Source organism: Convolutriloba macropyga, chromosome 7 (genome assembly GCF_964194025.1).
Source record: "Convolutriloba macropyga chromosome 7, txConMacr16.3, whole genome shotgun sequence".
Classification (NCBI taxonomy): domain Eukaryota; kingdom Metazoa; phylum Xenacoelomorpha; order Acoela; family Convolutidae; genus Convolutriloba; species Convolutriloba macropyga.
The window spans coordinates 21,549,286-21,571,166 of NC_134474.1; the positions used below are offsets into that span (position 1 = coordinate 21,549,286).

The window sequence follows — 21,881 nt, forward strand, 5'->3', positions numbered from 1 at the left end:
CCAATTTTTGCATAATTATTGTCGACCTTTTTTCCGAATTTGCAGCAGCTGAACCAAAGTTGCACAGCTAAATGTCATTTTACTACTAAACTCATATCAAAACTAGAGTCTAATATGTAGTATAGCTTTGTATAGCTTTGTTGTATAGCTTCTGATAATCGACAAAAAGCGAAGTGTAGGTTAAAGCTTTCGAGACACTTTATTATTTCGACTGAAATGCCGTCTAATATATTTGAGTTTCCTCCTTGCTCTTCCTAAGTCTTTTTCTCCTTGCGTATAGCAAAAACTGGGCCTGAATCTGGAAATTTAATTTCGAGAGCTGAAGTACGCACAATTTTAAATGGGTTTTAAACTATTTAGGTGTGACTGTGGGATGCAAGTTTTCCTGCTTATTCCTGATCCATTTCCAAATTACATTCTTATTCCTGATCCATTTCCAATCTTTACATTAATTGATTCATTTCCAAATTTTTCAAGTAAACTCGTCCTACATGCGAACATTCTTGATTCCGAGGGAGCAGGCTGTAGTGACATTTCGTCGCGGCTCTTCCTAATATCTGTTTGCTGTTTGAGTAAATCGGTTGCCGTTTTACTATTGTAGTTTTTGCTTCCTGATTCAAAATTTGATTTCAAATTGAACTATATTGTTAACTTTCCGGCTTTTGTTTCAGATTTAGTTTTGACGACACAGTCTATAGTTTCTAGCCTTTCAAACACTTTATTTTGTCATTTAGTATTTATAAGAATAGACATTGTTTCTCAAAAATGCCAATGACCACACGAAGCAAGAAGCGAGCTCTCGAACAAAAAGCAGAGGAAGCAGGGCGGCTAAGTGGTGAATTGAGCCGACATGGAAAGCGAGCCAAGTCGAAAGATCCGATGAGTCTAGTTGACTCGAACCTGACACGAGATTTGAAGTTAGACATGATTTCGAACAGTGTTACGTGTTCAGTGTGTATGCTGTTCTTCAGGAAGCCAATTCAGTTGATACCTTGCTCACACGTCTTCTGTAATAGCTGTATTAGCAAATGGCTCATCAGAAAAAGATCATGTCCATGCTGCAGGTTTGATTTTTCAATGACATCAGTAAAAAAATGACATCAGTTTCGGCGAACTTTTCATTTGACTTTTAGTATTAAATTGCCGCCAATTGAGTTCAGCTGCTTGAAATTGTGATTGAGAGAGAATTTTAGATCACGCGAAACGCAAAAAGTCAAGGACGTAAAAGTCACTAGAAAAGTCAAAATTGTCAAGCGAAAATTTTGCATAAAAAAGACACACGCGTTTACAATAATTGCTATGAACTTCGTTCAAGAGCAATTAAAAAATTTCTTTTTGCAGCTTCCGTTTAAGTTCGGAGACCGCCGATTCTCATAATGAACAATTTAAAAAAACTTTCTCATGTCGTATCAAGGTCTACTATATCTTCAATTCAGTGATTGTAGGTTTTTTCAAAGTTTTGAGACAGAGCAAAGAATTAATGACGCAATATAAATCTTCGAATATGATTTTTGTGCTGAATTAAATCATATTCAAAGATTTGAGTGACTTTTCAAGTGACTTTTACGCCCTTGACTTTTTGCGTTTCGCGTGATCTAAAATTCTCTCAATCACAATTTCAAGCAGCTAAACTCAATTGGCAGCAATTTAATACTAAAAGTCAAAAGAAAAGTGCGCCGAAACTGATGTCATTTTTAACTTTAAATCTTAATAATGGTATATGTTAACCTCTAAAGTGGTTATTTGAAGCCCACTATTGAACGTTTTAGTCCCATTTAGGCTCCCCTCCCCCCATCCCGGTTGAAGCAGGCTGCAATTGATTAGAGCTCCCACTAGTCTTTCAAGAGATATTTTTCCGACGTTTAGTCGGTTATATTTGTAAACCTGTGTCTTTTTAATGCAAAATATTCGCTTGACAGTTTTGACTATTCGAGTGACTTTTACGCCTTTGACTTTTTTCGTTTCTCGTGATCTAAAATTCTCTCTCAATCACAATTTCAAGCAGCTAAACTTAATTGGCAGCAATTTAATACTAAAAGTTAAAAGAAAAGTGCGACGAAACTGATGTCATTTTTAACTTTAAATCTTAATAATGGTATATGTTAACCTCTAAAGTGGTTATTTGAAGCCCACTATTGAACGTTTTAGTCCCATTTAGGCTCCCCTCCCCCCATCCCGGTTGAAGCAGGCTGCAATTGATTAGAGCTCCCACTAGTCGTTCAAGAGATATTTTTCCGACGTTTAGTCGGTTATATTTGTAAACCTGTGTCTTTTTAATGCAAAATATTCGCTTGACAGTTTTGACTCTTCGAGTGACTTTTACGCCTTTGACTTTTTTCGTTTCGCGTGATCTAAAATTCTCTCTCAATCACAATTTCAAGCAGCTAAACTTAATTGGCAGCAATTTAATACTAAAAGTCAAAAGAAAAGTGCACTGAAACTGATGTCATTTTCAACTTTAAATCTTAATAATGGTATATGTTAACCTCTAAAGTGGTTATTTGAAGCCCACTATTGAACGTTTTAGTCCCATTTAGGCTCCCCTCCCCCCACTCCCGACTGAAGCAGGCTGCAATTGATTAGAGCTCCCACTAGTCGTTCAAGAGATATTTTTCCGACGTTTAGTCGGTTATGTTTGTAAACGTGTGTCTTTTTAATGCAAAATATTCGCTCGGCAGTTTTGACTATTCGAGTGACTTTTACGCCTTTGACTTTTTTCGTTTCGCGTGATCTAAAATTCTCTCTCAATCACAATTTCAAGCAACTGAACTCAATTGGCAGTAATTTAATACTAGAAGTCAAATGAAAAGTGCGCCGAAACTGATGTCATTTTTTACTTTAAATCATAATAGTGGTATATGTCAACCTCTAATTTGGTTATTTGAAGCACAATATTGAACTTCTTAGTCCCATTTAGGCTCCCCCTCCCTCCTTCGTCCCCCCCGACTGAAGCAGGCTGCAATTGATTGGAGCTCCCACTAGTCGTTCGAGAGCAATTCTTCCGGCGTTTAGTGCGTTATGTTTGTAAACATGTCTTTTTTATGCAAAATATTCGCTTGACAATTTTGACTTTTCAAAGGACTTTTACGCCTTTGACTTTTTTCGTTTCGCGTGATCTAAAATTCTCTCTCAATCACAATTCCAAGCAGCTAAACCTAATTGGCAGCAATTTAATACTAAAAGTCAAAAGAAAAGTGCACCGAAACTGATGTCATTTTTAACTTTAAATCTTAATAATGGTATATGTTAACCTCTAAAGTGGTTATTTGAAGCCCACTATTGAACGTTTTAGTCCCATTTAGGCTCCCCTCCCCCCACTCCCGACTGAAGCAGGCTGCAATTGATTAGAGCTCCCATTAGTCGTTCAAGAGATATTTTTCCGACGTTTAGTCGGTTATGTTTGTAAACGTGTGTCTTTTTAATGCAAAATATTCGCTTGGCAGTTTTGACTATTCGAGTGACTTTTACGCCTTTGACTTTTTTCGTTTCGCGTGATCTAAAATTCTCTCTCAATCACAATTTCAAGCAACTGAACTCAATTGGCAGTAATTTAATACTAGAAGTCAAATGAAAAGTGCGCCGAAACTGATGTCATTTTTTACTTTAAATCATAATAGTGGTATATGTCAACCTCTAATTTGGTTATTTGAAGCACAATATTGAACTTCTTAGTCCCATTTAGGCTCCCCCTCCCTCCTTCGTCCCCCCCCCGACTGAAGCAGGCTGCAATTGATTGGAGCTCCCACTAGTCGTTCGAGAGCAATTCTTCCGGCGTTTAGTGCGTTATGTTTGTAAACATGTCTTTTTTATGCAAAATATTCGCTTGACAATTTTGACTTTTCAAGGGACTTTTATGTCCTTGACTTTTTGCGTTTTGCGTGATCTAAAATTCTCTCAATCACAATTTCAAGCAACTGAACTCAATTGGCAGTAATTTTCAGTAGAAGTCAAATGAAAAGTGCGCCGAAACTGATGTCATTTTTTACTTTAAATCATAATAGTGGTATATGTCAACCTCTAATTTGGTTATTTGAAGCACAATATTGAACTTCTTAGTCCCATTTAGGCTCCCCCTCCCTCCTTCGTCCCCCCCCCCCCCGACTGAAGCAGGCTGCAATTGATTGGAGCTCCCACTAGTCGTTCGAGAGATATTTTTCCGACGTTTAGTCGGTTATGTTTGTAAACGTGTGTCTTTTTAATGCAAAATATTCGCTTGACAGTTTTGACTATTCGAGTGACTTTTACGCCTTTGACTTTTTTCGTTTCTCGTGATCTAAAATTCTCTCTCAATCACAATTTCAAGCAGCTAAACTTAATTGGCAGCAATTTAATACTAAAAGTTAAAAGAAAAGTGCGACGAAACTGATGTCATTTTTAACTTTAAATCTTAATAATGGTATATGTTAACCTCTAAAGTGGTTATTTGAAGCCCACTATTGAACGTTTTAGTCCCATTTAGGCTCCCCTCCCCCACTCCCAACTGAAGCAGGCTGCAATTGATTAGAGCTCCCACTAGTCGTTCAAGAGATATTTTTCCCACGTTTAGTCGGTTATGTTTGTAAACGTGTGTCTTTTTAATGCAAAATATTCGCTTGACAGTTTTGACTATTCGAGTGACTTTTACGTCTTTGACTTTTTTCGTTTCGCGTGATCTAAAATTCTCTCTCAATCACAATTTCAAGCAACTGAACTCAATTGGCAGTAATTTAATACTAGAAGTCAAATGAAAAGTGCGCCGAAACTGATGTCATTTTTTACTTTAAATCATAATAGTGGTATATGTCAACCTCTAATTTGGTTATTTGAAGCACAATATTGAACTTCTTAGTCCCATTTAGGCTCCCCCTCCCTCCTTCGTCCCCCCCCCCCGACTGAAGCAGGCTGCAATTGATTGGAGCTCCCACTAGTCGTTCGAGAGCAATTCTTCCGGCGTTTAGTGCGTTATGTTTGTAAACATGTCTTTTTTTCTTTTTTATGCAAAATATTCGCTTGACAATTTTCGACTTTTCAAGGGACTTTTATGTCCTTGACTTTTTGCGTTTTGCGTGATCTAAAATTCTCTCTCAATCACAATTTCAAGCAACTGAACTCAATTGGCAGTAATTTAATACTAGAAGTCAAATGAAAAGTGCGCCGAAACTGATGTCAGTTTTTACTTTAAATCATAATAGTGGTATATTTCAACCTCTAATTTGGTTATTTGAAGCACAATATTGAACTTCTTAGTCCCATTTAGGCTCCCCCTCCCTCCTTCGTCCCCCCCCCGACTGAAGCAGGCTGCAATTGATTGGAGCTCCCACTAGTCGTTCGAGAGATATTTTTCCGACCTTTAGTCGGTTATGTTTGTAAACGTGTGTCTTTTTAATGCAAAATATTCGCTTGACAGTTTTGACTATTCGAGTGACTTTTACGCCTTTGACTTTTTTCGTTTCTCGTGATCTAAAATTCTCTCTCAATCACAATTTCAAGCAGCTAAACTTAATTGGCAGCAATTTAATACTAAAAGTTAAAAGAAAAGTGCGCCGAAACTGATGTCATTTTTAACTTTAAATCTTAATAATGGTATATGTTAACCTCTAAAGTGGTTATTTGAAGCCCACTATTGAACGTTTTAGTCCCATTTAGGCTCCCCTCCCCCACTCCCAACTGAAGCAGGCTGCAATTGATTAGAGCTCCCACTAGTCGTTCAAGAGATATTTTTCCCACGTTTAGTCGGTTATGTTTGTAAACGTGTGTCTTTTTAATGCAAAATATTCGCTTGACAGTTTTGACTATTCGAGTGACTTTTACGTCTTTGACTTTTTTCGTTTCGCGTGATCTAAAATTCTCTCTCAATCACAATTTCAAGCAACTGAACTCAATTGGCAGTAATTTAATACTAGAAGTCAAATGAAAAGTGCGCCGAAACTGATGTCATTTTTTACTTTAAATCATAATAGTGGTATATGTCAAATTCTAATTTGGTTATTTGAAGCACAATATTGAACTTAGTCCCGTTTGGGCTCCCGGTCCCTCCTTCGTCCCCCCCCCCCCCGACTGAAGCAGGCTGCAATTGATTGGAGCTCCCACTAGTCGTTCGAGAGCAATTCTTCCGGCGTTTTGTGCGTTATGTTTGTAAACATGTCTTTTTTATGCAAAATGTTCGCTTGACAATTTTGACTTTTCGAGTGACTTTTACGTCCTTGACTTTTTGCATTTTGCGTGATCTAAAATTCTCAATCACAATTTTAAGCAGCTGAACTCAATTGGCGGCAATTTAATACTAGAAGTCAAATAAAAAGTGCGCCGAAACTGATGTCATTTTTTATTTTAAATCATAATAGTGGTATATGTCAACCTCTAATTTGGTTATTTGAAGCACAATATTGAACTTCTTAGTCCCATTTAGGCTCCCCCTCCCTCCTTCGTCCCCCCCCCCCCGACTGAAGCAGGCTGCAATTGATTGGAGCTCCCACTAGTCGTTCGAGAGCAATTCTTCCGGCGTTTAGTGCGTTATGTTTGTAAACATGTCTTTTTTATGCAAATTATTCGCTTGACAATTTTGAATTTTCGAGTGACTTTTACGCCTTTGACTTTTTTCGTTTCGCGTGATCTAAAATTCTCTCTCAATCACAATTTCAAGCAACTGAACTCAATTGGCAGTAATTTAATACTAGAAGTCAAATGAAAAGTGCGCCGAAACTGATGTCATTTTTTACTTTAAATCATAATAGTGGTATATGTCCACCTTTAATTTGGTTATTTGAAGCACAATATTGAACTTCTTAGTCCCATTTAGGCTCCCCCTCCCTCCTTCGTCCCCCCCCCCCCCGACTGAAGCAGGTTGCAATTTATTGGAGCTCCCACTAGTCGTTCTAGAGCAATTCTTCCGGCGTTTAGTGCGTTATGTTTGTAAACATGTCTTTTTTATGCAAAATATTCGCTTGAAAAATTTTGACTTTTCGAGTGACTTTTACGTCCTTGACTTTTTGCGTTTTGTGTGATCTAAAATTCCCTCTCAATCACAATTTTAAGCAGCTGAACTCAATTGGCGGCAATTTAATACTAAAAGTCAAATGAAAAGTGCGCCAAAACTGATATCATTTTTTGCTTTAAATGATAATAGTGGTATATGTCAACCTCTAATTTGGTTATTTGAAGCCCAATATTGAACTTATTAGTCCCATTTAGGCTCCCCCTCCCTCCTTCGTCCCCCCCCCGCGACTGAAGCAGGCTGCAATTGATTGGAGCTCCCACTAGTCGTTCGAGAGCAATTCTTCCGGCGTTTAGTGCGTTATGTTTGTAAACATGTCTTTTTTATGCAAAATATTCGCTTGACAATTTTGACTTTTCGAGTGACTTTTACGCCTTTGACTTTTTTCGTTTCGCGTGAGCTAAAATTCTCTCTCAATCACAATTTCAAGCAACTGAACTCAATTGGCAGTAATTTAATACTAGAAGTCAAATGAAAAGTGCGCCGAAACTGATGTCATTTTTTACTTTAAATCATAATAGTGGTATATGTCAACCTCTAATTTGGTTATTTGAAGCACAATATTGAACTTCTTAGTCCCATTTGGGCTCCCGCTCCCTCCTTCGTCCCCCCCCCCCCCCCCGACTGAAGCAGGCTGCAATTGATTGGAGCTCCCACTAGTCGTTCGAGAGCAATTCTTCCGGCGTTTAGTGCGTTATGTTTGTAAACATGTCTTTTTTATGCAAAATATTCCCTTGACAATTTTGACTTTTCGAGTGACTTTTACGTCCTTGACTTTTTGCGTTTTGTGTGATCTAAAATTCCTTCTCAATCACAATTTTAAGCAGCTGAACTCAATTGGCGGTAATTTAATACTAAAAGTCAAATGAAAATTGCGCCAAAACTGATATCATTTTTTACTTTAAATGATAATAGTGGTATATGTCAACCTCTAATTTGGTTATTTGAAGCCCAATATTGAACTTCTTAGTCCCATTTAGGCTCCCCCTCCCTCCTTCGTCCCCCCCCCCGACTGAAGCAGGCTGCAATTGATTGGAGCTCCCACTAGTCGTTCGAGAGCAATTCTTCCGGCGTTTAGTGCGTTATGTTTGTAAACATGTCTTTTTTATGCAAAATATTCGCTTGACAGTTTTGACTATTCGAGTGACTTTTACGTCTTTGACTTTTTTCGTTTCGCGTGATCTAAAATTCTCTCTCAATCACAATTTCAAGCAACTGAACTCAATTGGCAGTAATTTAATACTAGAAGTCAAATGAAAAGTGCGCCGAAACTGATGTCGTTTTTTACTTTAAATCATAATAGTGGTATATGTCCACCTCTAATTTGGTTATTTGAAGCACAATATTGGACTTCTTAGTCCCATTTAGGCTCCCCCTCCATCCTTCGTCCCCCCCCCGACTGAAGCAGGCTGCAATTGATTGGAACTCCCACTAGTGGTTCGAGAGCAATTCTTCCGGCGTTTAGTGCGTTATGTTTGTAAACATGTCTTTTTTATGCAAAATATTCGCTTGACAATTTTGACTTTTCGAGTGACTTTTACGCCTTTGACTTTTTTCGTTTCGCGTGATCTAAAATTCTCTCTCAATCACAATTTCAAGCAACTGAACTCAATTGGCAGTAATTTAATACTAGAAGTCAAATGAAAAGTGCGCCGAAACTGATGTCATTTTTTACTTTAAATCATAATAGTGGTATATGTCCACCTCTAATTTGGTTATTTGAAGCACAATATTGAACTTCTTAGTCCCATTTAGGCTCCCCCTCCCTCCTTCGTCCCCCCCCCCTGACTGAAGCAGGCTGCAATTGATTGGAGCTCCCACTAGTCGTTCGAGAGCAATTCTTCCGGCGTTTAGTACGTTATGTTTGTAAACATGTCTTTTTTATGCAAAATATTCGCTTGACATTTTTGACTTTTCGAGTGACTTTTACGTCCTTGACTTTTTGCGTTTTGCGTGATCTAAAATTCCCTCTCAATCACAATTTTAAGCAGCTGAACTCAATTGGCGGCAATTTAATACTAAAAGTCAAATGAAAAGTGCGCCAAAACTGATATCATTTTTTACTTTAATTGATAATAGTGGTATATGTCAACCTCTAATTTGGTTATTTGAAGCCCAATATTGAGCTTCTTAGTCCCATTTAGGCTCCCCCTCCCTCCTTCGTCCCCCCCCCCCCCCGACTGAAGCAGGCTGCAATTGATTGGAGCTCCCACTAGTCGTTCGAGAGCAATTCTTCCGGCGTTTAGTGCGTTATGTTTGTAAACATGTCTTTTTTATGCAAAATATTCGCTTGACAATTTTGACTTTTCGAGTGAATTTTACGGCTTTGACTTTTTTCGTTTCGCGTGATCTAAAATTCTCTCTCAATCACAATTTCAAGCAACTAAACTCAATTGGCAGTAATTTAATACTAGAAGTCAAATGAAAAGTGCGCCGAAACTGATGTCATTTTTTACTTTAAATCATAATAGTGGTATATGTCCACCTCTAATTTGGTTATTTGAAGCACAATATTGAACTTCTTAGTCCCATTTAGGCTCCCCCTCCCTCCTTCCTCCTCCCCCCCCCCCCCCCCGACTGAAGCAGGCTGCAATTGATTGGAGCTCCCAGAAGTCGTTCGAGAGCAGTTCTTCCGACGTTTAGTCGGTCATGTTTTTCAACGTGTGTCTTTTTTATGCAAAATATTCGCTTGACAATTTTGACTTTTTGAGTGACTTTTACGCCCTTGACTTTTTTCGTTTCGCGTGATCTAAAATTCTCTCTCAATCACAATTTCAAGCAGCTGAACTCAGTTGGCGTTAATTTAATACTAAAAGTCAAATGAAAAGTGCGCCGAAACTGGTGCCATTTTTTAAATTTACATCATAGTAGTGGTATATGTCAACCTCTAATGTGGTTATTTGAAGCCCAATATTGAACTTCCTAGTCCCATTTAGGCTCCCCTTCCCTCCCCCCCCCCCCCCCCCAGATTGAAGCAGGCTGCAATTGATTTGAGCTCCCACTAGTAGTTTTTCTGAGCTTTTCTTAGCACAACTTTTTCTTAGCACAACTGTGTAAACGGGGAGCTCAATGAATGTTCTGAAATTTTCGTGGAATCATACACAAAATTATTCAGGACGTGAGAGGAAAGGAAACCCACTAAACTTTTCATATTTAGACTTAAATATGAAAAGTTTAGTATTCATATTTAAGTCTAGATAAATACGGTGATCTCCTGAACTGTTACCCACAAGACCAACCTTGATTTTATAAATTAAGTTCCATAATATGTAGTGTATTTCATAATGCTGTTGTCTGTTTAGAAGCGAGCCTAGCAAACTTGTCACCGATGTTGCGTTGCAATCAATTCTGTCTGCCTTTTACGATTGTGCTTCTGCTTCAACACGTGAAGTACTCGAATGCGACCGTGAAGAACTAACATGTGAAATGGTTTCTGGCGAAGAAATGTCCCTGCAAGCATTTGTGGATAAATACAAGAGAATTTTCAGAAAAGTATACAATCAGCGAAACATTGCCCAACGTAATAATTCAAACAGGCAACAGCAAGAAAGGTCGCGAGGATTGAACCCAGAACTGGAACGTACGGGAGGCTTTGCAGCAAATATTAGAGTTGTTTTTGGGCGTGAGGGAGACAATGCAGCAAATACAAACACTGCAGAAAGGGAGGCACAGACACAAACACAACAAAATAATGTCGCAGCAGTTGCAGCTGGGTCTTGGGAGGAGGCTACAGATTTCCTCAGCGAGCTACAGAGGCTGTTTTTGATTCCTCCCACGAACCAGGTAGGTCACAAGGCTTAAAAAATTGATGAAATAGTGATTTTGAGGAGCTTTATTCAAGAGGCATTGTCCAACGATAACTTTTTGTGCTCTTGTAAATCTTTTTATAGCTGCTAAGCTGTAAGCTGAGCAGAGCTATATTGCGGTCATCTTGGTTTTTACAATTCAAAAAATTTGAATTGTATTGGGGCGCTGTCTTTTTTTAAGATCAGTTCACCCATTTTTATGATTTTTGAAGGCAAATTGGAGTAGTGATTTTGGTCACGCCGAAACAGGAAATGGAGCAAAAAAGCGAGTGGTTTTGCGGCGTGAAATTTTTTTGCTCTAATTTTAAAGTAGAGTGAGAAAACGGTGTTCGAACAAAATTCGCTTTCTCGATTGTGGTTTTTTGTTTACAAGCCGCAATTTCACTTTCATTTTTACTGTTTTCTCGATTTTTTTAATCGGATTTTTTTCTAAATGGTTTTCCCAATCCATTCATTGTTTATTCTAGGCCTAGTTTTATGTCTGAACCAAATTCCCATTTTTCGTAGTGGTTTTTTGTTCACATGCGGCATTTTGACATTGATTTTCTGTTTTTTTTCTTTTTTAGAAATGGTTTTTCCAATTCACTCATAGTCTGCTCTAGGTCCAGTTTTTCGTTTAGTCAATGAATTCTACGTCAGGATTTGTCCTGCTATGTTTTTTTTTGTTTCGTCGTCTGACGCTCTTTTTCGTTTTACATTTTCGTTCACAAGGCAAAGCTCAAAATATCAAATTTTCTGAATATAACTTTTTCCTCGAACTAACGGCGTTTGCGCGCGTGACGTCATTTCTCACTCTCTCTAGCAAATGTTTTTGCCTGATTAGATTTTGATCATACGTGACTTACCTCACTCAAAATGACTTTTTAACTTTGAAACTTTGCACTTTTAGTTTTTACTTCGCACTTAAAGTTTAATTTGAGTTAGTGTAAGGAACTCATGTGTAATAAAGGTCCCTAATGAAAAGGTTTCTGTGCACTGAATTTTAACAAGCTTTATATTTAATTTATTGCTAGTTTTGTTTCATAGCTTTTTGAGCGGCGTCGATAACTTTTTCAACTTATATCTGTATCTGTTTCTATCTCTATTATATGGCACGCAAGTCTATTCTTCCGCAGCTATTCCGTCAATTTGCCGGCTGTATTTGTAGTTTTTCTCGATATCAAATTTTTACTACCTAGTGGTTTTTGTATCTAGTGAATTTGTTCTTTTCTCTCTCTTAATAATACGCGAAGCGATAGCGAGGCTATTAATGGTCTCTTCGTGGTTTTCAAAATCCGAAGGATTTGGACTCCTTAGACTCCTTGGACGCCGGGGCTCTATTTAAAATTTATTTACACTTTTTTCTTAGAGTGGAGAAATTAGAGTGGATGATTGTAGTAACATTGAAGTAAAAAAACGTATAGTAAAGCGAGCAAAAAAGCGAGTGTGTTAATGAAAAGCGTCTTTGAGTTTCTGTTGAGACACAATTGAACCTCTTTAATATCTGCTGTTGACAGCTAATAATTGTTATGAATTTGACTGGATTCTTTTTGTAGTCTTGTCACAGTCTCAAAAATTAGAGGTCCCGTTGGTATTGTAATAAAGCATAAGAGAACCTATTTAATGTTTTCAATTGAGTGCTAATGGTATTTGTAACTGTGTGATTGCTTTTGTATGATGTGATTAAAGAATTCAGTATATCTAGTCACGCGTCTTTTTGACTTCCGCGTCAATAAATGGGAAACGAAAACTTTTAATTTTTTCCTGATAGTGATTTTTTGTGTGGCTTCGTGCGCGCTTTAATGATAATTAGATGAGATTTTTTACAAATTGTTGAAAACCATGTTTTTAGATTTTTTTCTGTGGATTGTAGTTGAAGGCTTGTTAATTTCTCTCAAACGAAGTGTGTAGCATTTGTATTAGTCCTGTTGGTCTTTTTTTAATGCGATTTGTCGCTTGACCGATTTTTCGTCTGACCCGTTTGACTTTTCGTCCTTAAAAACGAGATAAACAGGTAGCGCCCAGCGGGCATTAAGTTTCATTAGAGTCCCTTAGCCGTGTTTAAGAGCCCTTTAAGTTCTCAGTGTGTGGAAGCTATTGGAAAGGCCGTAGTTTAAGGTTAAAAGTTCGTTTTTAGGAGTTTTTGAGCCCTAAATGTTGCAATTTTTCGTGTTTTTTCGTGATCTTTTAAAATTTTTTGTTGGACCAGTCTTTGCGGCTGGTTAAAGTTGATAAAGGTCTTTCGCAAGACAAAAGTATTTATTATGACCATTTTAAGAGTTATATGTTTCGGTAATCCAGACAAAAACGCGCAAATGTATACTAATTTAGTACATAATTTTTAAGTTTTTTAAATTTGTCTTTTGAGTTTTTCAAGCCCTAGGTGTCAAGGAAAAAGTTTAGGGGTTAGACTATAGGGTACTACATAGTTTTTAGTGGGAATGGAATGGTTTTCAACATTTTAAGATCACGAGTTTTGTCATTTTTTTCCTACAAAACTTGCTGTTTTATTCAATTTTTTGACATTTAGTGTCATTATTCAGGTTTTTTCAGCCTCAGGGGTCAGAAAAGCTCCTTTATGGTTTGATGATAAAATATTGAAAGATTTTTATTGGCCATTGAATAGTTTTCAATTTTTTAATATCACAAATTTCAGCAATTTTTTATTAAACTTGCAATTTTTTCGAGGTCTTTGCAAAATTTTGTCATTTTTTAGGATTCTCCAGGCTCAAGTGCCCAGGAATCTCCTCTAGGGTTTGATAATAGGTTGCTGTATAGTTCCTAGATGTAATCGAATTTTTCAAGATTTTAACATCGCGAGTTTTAGCATTTTAACATCGCGAATTTTAGCTTTTTTAACATCGGGAAGTTAACTGGAAAATTTTTATCGGCGATGCATTAGTTCTCAACTTTTTAACATTACAATTGATAGCAATTTTTTTTATGAATCTTGCAATTTGTTTCAAGTTTTTTGAAATTTGCTGTCATTTGTTAGGTTTCTTCATCTTCAGAGGAACCAAGGAAACTCCTCTTTATTTTGATAATAGGTTACTGCATAGCTTCTAGATAAAATGGAATGTTCATCAAGATTTTATTACAAATATGATTAATTTTTTCAAGTTTATTGAATTTGTTTTCAATTTTTTTCTGCACCAGGGGCTCAGGACCTCTTCCGAGGTTTGATGATGATCTGCTGCGTAGTTTCTAGAGTTAATTGAATGGTTTCCAATATTTTACTGACTCGAGTTTTAAGAAATTTTCTGATGAGGTTTAAATTTTTTTTTAATTTTTGGAAAATTATGTTCGGAGAATATGGATATTTATGAGCCCGTGAGACTATTTATGGCTTGGAATAGGGATACTGGATAGTCTCTTGAGACAATGAAATGGTTCAGAAGTTATCATTTTCATAAATTTTAGCAAGATTTAAAATTTGCATTTAAAAGTTTTTGATGATTTTTGTTTTTTTTCTGAGTTTAACGATCCTTACTGGCCAACGAAACTTTTAAAGTCTCGCAGATGGGTTTTATGGGAGAGACAAAAAGATGGTTATGACAAAAAAATGGTTTTGAATTTTTTTTCTCTGCAAAATCTAGAGGCTTTTTTTAAATTTTGCACTTTTCAGTTTTCTATATGATTTTCTTACGAACAAGGCTAGAAAACAAGAAACTTGAGAGTCGAATCTCATCATGGAGAATATTCCTAGCTTTCTCTTTATATAATATATATATATATATATATATATATTATATATATATATATATATATATATATATATATATATATATATCTTGATGCCGAACTTAGCTGCTGTTTTGTGGCGTGATATCATCTATTACCCTCACCTCGAGCCCCTTCAATTTAGCTAAAGCTAGCCTCACTAAACCTTGGCTTCCTACTGACGAATCCAACCTCTCGCAGGTCGTTTGAGAGCAATTTGCCCGACGTTAGTCGATTATGTTCCTATTTTTTAAAATCGTCGTCTTCCCTATTTTGCGGCGACAAATTGATCACGCGCCGAGAAGTCAGAATGTAACTTTTGGTTGATTTTACCGCTCTACAGAATTCTTTCGCGCGACGTCATTTGTACCGCAATTGCCATACATAGTTAGTTAAATCGTGTCTGAAATTTTAAAACGTAGATGACTTAACCAAACTCATAATATGGCTTCTGCTTTCACTTTTACTTGAGAATTCAAACTGTTATTGAATTTGATTGCAGATCTTTAAATCGTTATAATTGTAGCTCTAGGTTTTTGAAAGACATTAGTGTCTGAAAATTCATTTAAAAATAGTGATAATTGAAAATCAATCTTTTTTTTCTGTATGGCAGCTATTTGTCTTCTATCTCGATGATGTTTTTTGCACTATTTTCTAGAGATCGGCCGGCTATGTTTGATATATGCAATGTTAATGTTATTTATTCAGTTATTTTAGTGAAATTTTTTGGCTCACCTGGGACTTGAACCAATGTTATGGTTTCTTACTATTGAGCTGTTTTTTTTTTATGGGTCTGAATGTTTTTTTCGCCTTCGAATTTTTTGAGCCTTCTTCCTCTAAGTTGCGATAATCTAATGGATTCCAATCATTATGGAACATATCGTTTTGGGAATTCTGAACTTGAAAATCACCACCGTATTCCATAAATCCAAAAAAAAATCGTTGAAGATGAAAAAACGACAGGAACGCATTTTCTTCGATAAAAAATAGTTGCTGAATTAATTGGATTTTTTTCTGTTCTGCGTTATTTTCTGGGAATGTTTTGATATGACACGAGTTACCTCCGTGCTAATCTTTCGCCGTTTAAAAAAAATGCTGTAAAAGGACTGCGCACAAATGGTTGATACCTGTGAATTAAAGAATAAAAAATTGAAAAAGTAACGGAGGCCTTTATGACCGTTCAATTTTTTCTGCCTTTACCAGTGAAATTTTCCGTCTTATCCTTCTTTTTCCTTTGCTTTGTATTGAGAGACAATCATCTGTTATAATTGAACAAAAGATAATTTTTATTATCTATAACCAAATTTTACCATCAATTAGACAAAATTTCAAAATTTTCTTTTAATCTCAAACCATTTGAAGACTATCTACTGTCAAAGTTTTAAGTGGGAATCTTCATCAACCGATTATTGTTCCTGTTTTTTTGCCAACATAAAAACTCCTTACAAGAGTGGTGTTTTAAAAGGTTGTTTGCCGAGGCTGACTATAAAATTAATGAATTGTTGTATATGCTTTTATGTCGTTTAAAAGCGATATTGAAATGTAATCGAAGCTACGGAGACACAAAACATTTTTTGTTGCTCAAGAAAGCTTTATTGTTTTTATTCAGGGATCTGCGATCTTTAATTGATCATATGCATTTCTTTTGCTGTACGCAAAATGTATCTAAGAATTTGTTCAGAAACTTTTGATCATAATTGTCCGACCGTTAAATAGCACTTTAGGAAAATTAACTAAGTTTCGTAGTAACTTTGAAATATTGAGTATTGTTGAGGAATTTTTGGCGTGGTCGATTTGAAGTGGTTATCTACAAAACAATACATCGATTTGAAAATAATACATTCAGCTTGCTGAGTTCCTGCAAGATGGGCTTAGAACGAAAGCTCTAACTTAACAGGAATGATCTGTTATATTTTTCCAAAAGCATACATAAGGGTGAAAAGCTGCTTTTCATAAAAAAAATAGAATTAGAATACTTCTTTGGCAAAGAACAGTAAAAAAATTGTTTTTATTCGAATAATATTTTAACAAGGTTTCTGAGACTCGCAATTGGGTATAGTTTCAATAGAACAGAAACTGCTTACTTTTCAGCTGACTCTTATTCAGTCTTTCTTCTTCAAATTCACTTTTCGATTATCTCAATGCATTTAAATATTTCAAAACAACTTTATCACTTATAAATCTCAATGAAATGAAAGGTGACGCGAGAAAAAGCATTATGACGCAGATGTATACCCCAAAAATTCCGCCTTAGTAAAATTGGCTCGAAAATTATATGCATACAATGAAAAAAATTAGGAGACATCCTTTGTATCTTACTTTTCGCAAAAGGGAATCCGCCAATTTTGCGAAATAAAAGAACATTCGGAATGAAAAGTAGGTTAGAAGTCTTGTAGCATGTTTCCGCTCAATTTAGGTATCTATTATTCGCGCGCATTTTGAGCATGCAATAAGCACTTTAATAAAGATTTAGTTGAAGCTTTCAAAGCTTTAAAGTGCTTTAAATACATGCAACCACAAAAACTGATTTGTTTCTGAAAAATCCCTCGCACGTCAAAGGCTTTGTATATCAATGTGGGAATGGCCGATTTAATTAAGTAGTAATAAATAAAACTAATAAGTGGTAATAAGTAGTTATAAAGTACTATAAGTAGTAATAAAGTAGTAATAAAGTACTACTAGTAGTGATAAGTTAGGCTTAATTAAATAAGTAGTAATTAAGTTAGGCTTAATTGCGGATTATATGCGAAATCGAGCTACATTGCGTGCGAAAAATGGATACATAAATGGAGCAGATGCGTGATACAAGCCGTGCGAAAAATAGGTTATAAAGTTTGTACTTGTATTTCGCGGCTAGGATTAGGACACTTTTGGGAACACGGGTTGCTAATTTCCCTTCCATTTTGCTGGTTTCTTCTAAAGTAGCTATTTTCCGCACTATTGTTCCATTTTCAATGTATTAACATAGTAAAAACGAACACGAGATACCCCTGACGATTTGGGTATACCTCTGCGTCGTAATGAGGTCAAATGAGAACAGCTCGACTGGAGCGAAATCAAAGAATCTTGCGATATATTACAAGAAAGCACTTCATCTTTCTGAATTTTTTACTACTTGAAGGATAACTGTTTACCTTGCCAAATCTTGTTTTTCCTATGCAGAATTCTGATATTTTGCAAACTAGCCGTCAGGTCTCAACTAGAGTGATTAATTGCTCTCTTACGAAGTTTAAAGAAGTTATTTTAAACGTTTTGGTTTTTGTTGTTTGCAAATTTTTGCTTGACCGCTTGGACTTTTAGAGTGACTTTTGCGCAATTGAGTTTCGTTTTGTGTGATCAAAATTTTCTCTCATTCACAATTTTAACCTGCTGAACTCAAGTGACGGCCGTTCACCACTAAAAGTCAACTAAAAAGCAATGAAATTCGTTTAATTTTTTAGCTTACTCGACGTCTTTTGAAGCCCCAAATAAACTCTAATGACATTTGAAGCCCCCCTTAGTAAATTCAGTTACTCCCCCTCCCTCAATTAAATCAGGCTGCAATGGACTTGATTTTAACCTAGTCCTTTGAGAGCACTTCTTCCGACGCTAATCGGTGACGTTTAATAGCCGCCGTCGGCCTCTCAAGGTCTATTATTTCGCGCTATCCTTCTGTTAGATTTCAAAGTTCGTACTGTTTTGGAGGGCTGTCTTTTTTTTAAGAACTATTGACACATTCTCATGATTTTTGAAATGAAATTGGAGAAGTCGTTTTCGTGACGCCAAAACAGGAAGTTAAGCGAAAAAGCAGTGGTTTTGCGGCGTGAATTTTTTCACTCCAATTTCAAAGTAGAGTGAGAAAAATACGGTACTTGAACAAAATTTGTCGATTTTTGTTCACACGCTGCAATTTGACTCTAATTTTTGCTAATTTGTTTCATTTTTTAATCGAATTGTTTTCTAAGTTGTTTTCCCAATCTACCTATTGCCCATTATATGTCTAGTTTGTTTTTTATTGAATGAAATTTCTTTGGAATGTGTCAGGAGTTGTCCTGATATTTTTTAAAATCGGCTTTAAAATTTGATCATTTTTCATTGTACGTACGTCACGATTTACTCGTGACTTACCTCACTCTCTGTTTCAACTGAATGGGCTTTAAATTGTTTTGCTCATTGAATTACGCAATGTAATGGACACAGTCAAACGAGCGAAATCTAAAGAAGTTGGATATAACCGATAAAGCCCGGTCATTAAGTGATTGCTAGCTGACACAATTATTAGGCTTAATGGCTTTCAGTTTAGAGGCTGAATTAAGTATATTTGTAAAATCTAACCGAATTAACACGCCAAATTCAAACACTTTTTGAAACTTAAAAATTTCTGTCAGATTTTATCGCTGCGTTTTTTTTCTGTTTCAATCCCGATGTGCGTCAAGTCAACGGTGGCTATTTTTCGGCAATTGGCCGGCTAATTTTACAGTATAACCTGCATCTTTTTTAAGGTTTGCACGTTTTTATTCAGAGCGAATTTTAAGTTAGAATTTTTGTATAAGCTTCGAGTGTTGCTATCGTCAATTTAGGTACTAATTATTAAATCAAACATCATGCGTTCCTGATACTCCGGGACTATTTCGCAACAGTTTTGACTGGAGGCACTACTTAGTCACTTAATTTTGAGGCACTGAATATAAAATATGTCCTACTTTTACATCGCTCTAGTGGTAGATCTTTAAGTAAATATATAGTACGACTTTTCTATGGAGGTTTTACTAAAATTGTTTGTTAAGATTGAAGTTTTCGATTCCTAAAATTTTAAATTGGTACAAGAAGTTCTTAGTTTGTTGCAGAATAGACGCCAGAATTCAATCCCGAGCAGTAGTGAGGACACTGCTGAAAATTCCGAAGACAGCATCACAGATTCTCCTGTTAGCAATTCTTCAGATTCAGAGCACACAGATGCCTCTTTTACCTCCCTGAACTCCAGTGCAGTACTTCCTTCCCGCCCTCCGAGACCTTTGAGAGATATTGCGTCGTCTAGTTCCTCTACAAGCAGCCCTGGTGCCTTAAGCAGTAGCGAATCCAGAGGCCAGGTCTCGACAGCATCATCCAGTCGACCAGCTACTGAGTCATTGGCTGGACCCAATGACGTTATAGAGGTGGAGGGTGTTCGGGTTGCTCCCAGTGACATGCCAGATGTCCCGACTGCTGTAATTTTGGGAGGCTTGACCGCTGATGAGAGCTTAGCTGAACTCATTGCCCGTGTTATGTTTCGTGGGGAAACGAATTGGGATGATGTACCACCTGCTGCGTAGTAATGACAGCGATAGTTTAAGCATTAAAACAGTGTAGATTAGTTTTACAAACATTTAACATCAGTTGTGATAACTTCTTAACTTTTTAATGAAAACTTTGCATTGGATCGCTGGTCACTATTAGGACAGGTAGAAGTTCTCAAGGAATCGAAACAAGGGGTTTTCACAATCCATACGGTATGATTTGTTAATGAAGTTATCACACAGACCGACATTACCTTTGACCAACGAGTCATGAAACCTTTTAGAAGGCGTGGTATCATTGGGGAGGGTTACTCAAATTGTGCATCCTAGCGTTTTTTCTCTATCGTTTTTAATTGCTCTCAAACGAAGTTTGTGGCAATTATATTAGTCCTGCCGGTCTTTTTTTATGCGATTTTTCGCTTGACCGATTTTTCGTGTGACGCTTTTGACTTTTCGTCCTCAAAAACGGGATAAACAGGTAGCACCCAGCGGGCATAAAGTGCTCTTAGAGCCTTCAAACTGTTTTGGAGACTTATACTTATGGTGTGAAGGGCGGTTCTTAGAAGTTGAACACACCCCCACTGTTGACCCCCCACCCCCACTATTGGCTCCACCCCCCCCCCCCCACCGCGCTTTTGCCCCCCCCCCAACCCACTGTTGCCCCCATCAGCCCCCGGTGCACCCCCGCTCCCCGTGGCTAGCTACTGACGAAGCCAACCGCTCGCCGGTCGTTTGAGAGCAATTCGCCCGACGTTAGTCGGTTATGTTTTATATTGTTGCGGAGGCGTGCCATTGGCCATTGTTGTTGATATGGTCCAAATTAAGTTCGTTGCATAACTTGAACAGGTAATTACATAGAGAAACTTAATAGGCAAAAGAGATATCATTTCATAGTTTAAGTTGCTGAGGTTGTTTTGGAAAATGTTATTCATCTTTAATAAGACTTGACATAAGCTTTTTGAAAGTGCGCTACTTTCAAGGGTGATGAATGTCAAAAGTTTTCTTGAACTGGCAGCAGGGCTACCCTTTTTGTTTCAACCTTTTTACAGAGATGGGGGGATACAATTTGGAGACTTTCAGTCAAATGTTAACTTTCAGCATTTTGAGAGTCAGAGAAGACGAATTTTTGTAATTCCTGGACTCGGGTTTTAATTGAACATCAAAATTTTGTAGAAACTTGAAAAGGCGGACTTTTTTATTATCTTAAATCAAAAACTGGAATAAGAACTAAGGAGGCTTGCTGACGTGCAATTGCGCATAATGCTGCGACCCCGCTCATTCACAATATTGTCTCAATTGTCCACCACTGAAGCAGAGATAGAGAGGCTCTGAAGAATTAGTTCATTTTTTGTTATTTTAGCTTTGATAGATTCTTTAAAATGGACAGACGTCTGTAAAAAAAGGGGTTCATGACAGCCCAATTTTTCACCCATTTTTTAAAACTGAACAAATAATTTTGCATCTAAAAAAGCCATAAGTGAGACCAGAAGTTAAAAAAAACTGACCTTGCTCTCAGAAATGTAAATTGAGAATGCAAAATCAAATTCAAAATGGTTACCCACGATACACAATCACGAGATAAGTCAGTATTGAAGTATTTCATGTTTGCCCTATAAATTTTAAAAAAGATTTTTTCCTATAAACTGTTATTGTTTTTGAAAACTATTTTAGCAAAATTTAAAACTATGTGCTGTAAAATGCACACATTCAGAAGTTTGAATTATGCTTCTTTGCAAGAAAATTGCCCTTCAAAGCAAGCAGAAAAGTTGAAAGGTCCCAATTTGAGTAAAAAATTTAAACCTATGATAAGATATTAATTGAAAGGAAAACTTATATTCAGTTAGGACTCATTTTGCACTGATGATGACTTTAATAAATGAGTTTGGAGTTCAAGACAAGAAAAAAAACAGTCAGAGATCAAAATTCACTTATGTTTTTGAGAGCATTTAGTGTCCAGTCTCAAAAACCGGAATATATGAACTGTAGCCATTGATAAGTTCTTTTTGTACCACTACTGAAAGCAATGAGACTTTTCATTAGAAAGACTGAAAAAAACTGAAGAGGAAAAAAACATAGTTAAAACTCAAAAATTCATAACATTTTTACTGAAACAAGTAGTTTTAAAGAAACAGATGCCATGATCTCTAA

The 21,881-nt window shown here is 36.7% G+C and overlaps 1 protein-coding gene across 1 annotated transcript; it reads left to right on the top strand.

Annotated features, from left to right (window-relative positions):
* The first annotated feature begins 566 nt into the window (after positions 1-566).
* On the top strand, positions 567-20,122 carry LOC142342158 (uncharacterized). Its single transcript, XM_075393361.1, has 3 exons — positions 567-1,064; positions 10,276-10,756; positions 19,305-20,122. Exons 1-3 carry the CDS (start codon positions 766-768, stop codon positions 19,767-19,769), a joined length of 1,245 nt encoding a protein of 414 aa, XP_075249476.1. The 5' UTR covers positions 567-765; the 3' UTR covers positions 19,770-20,122.
* The last annotated feature ends 1,759 nt before the right edge of the window (positions 20,123-21,881 follow it).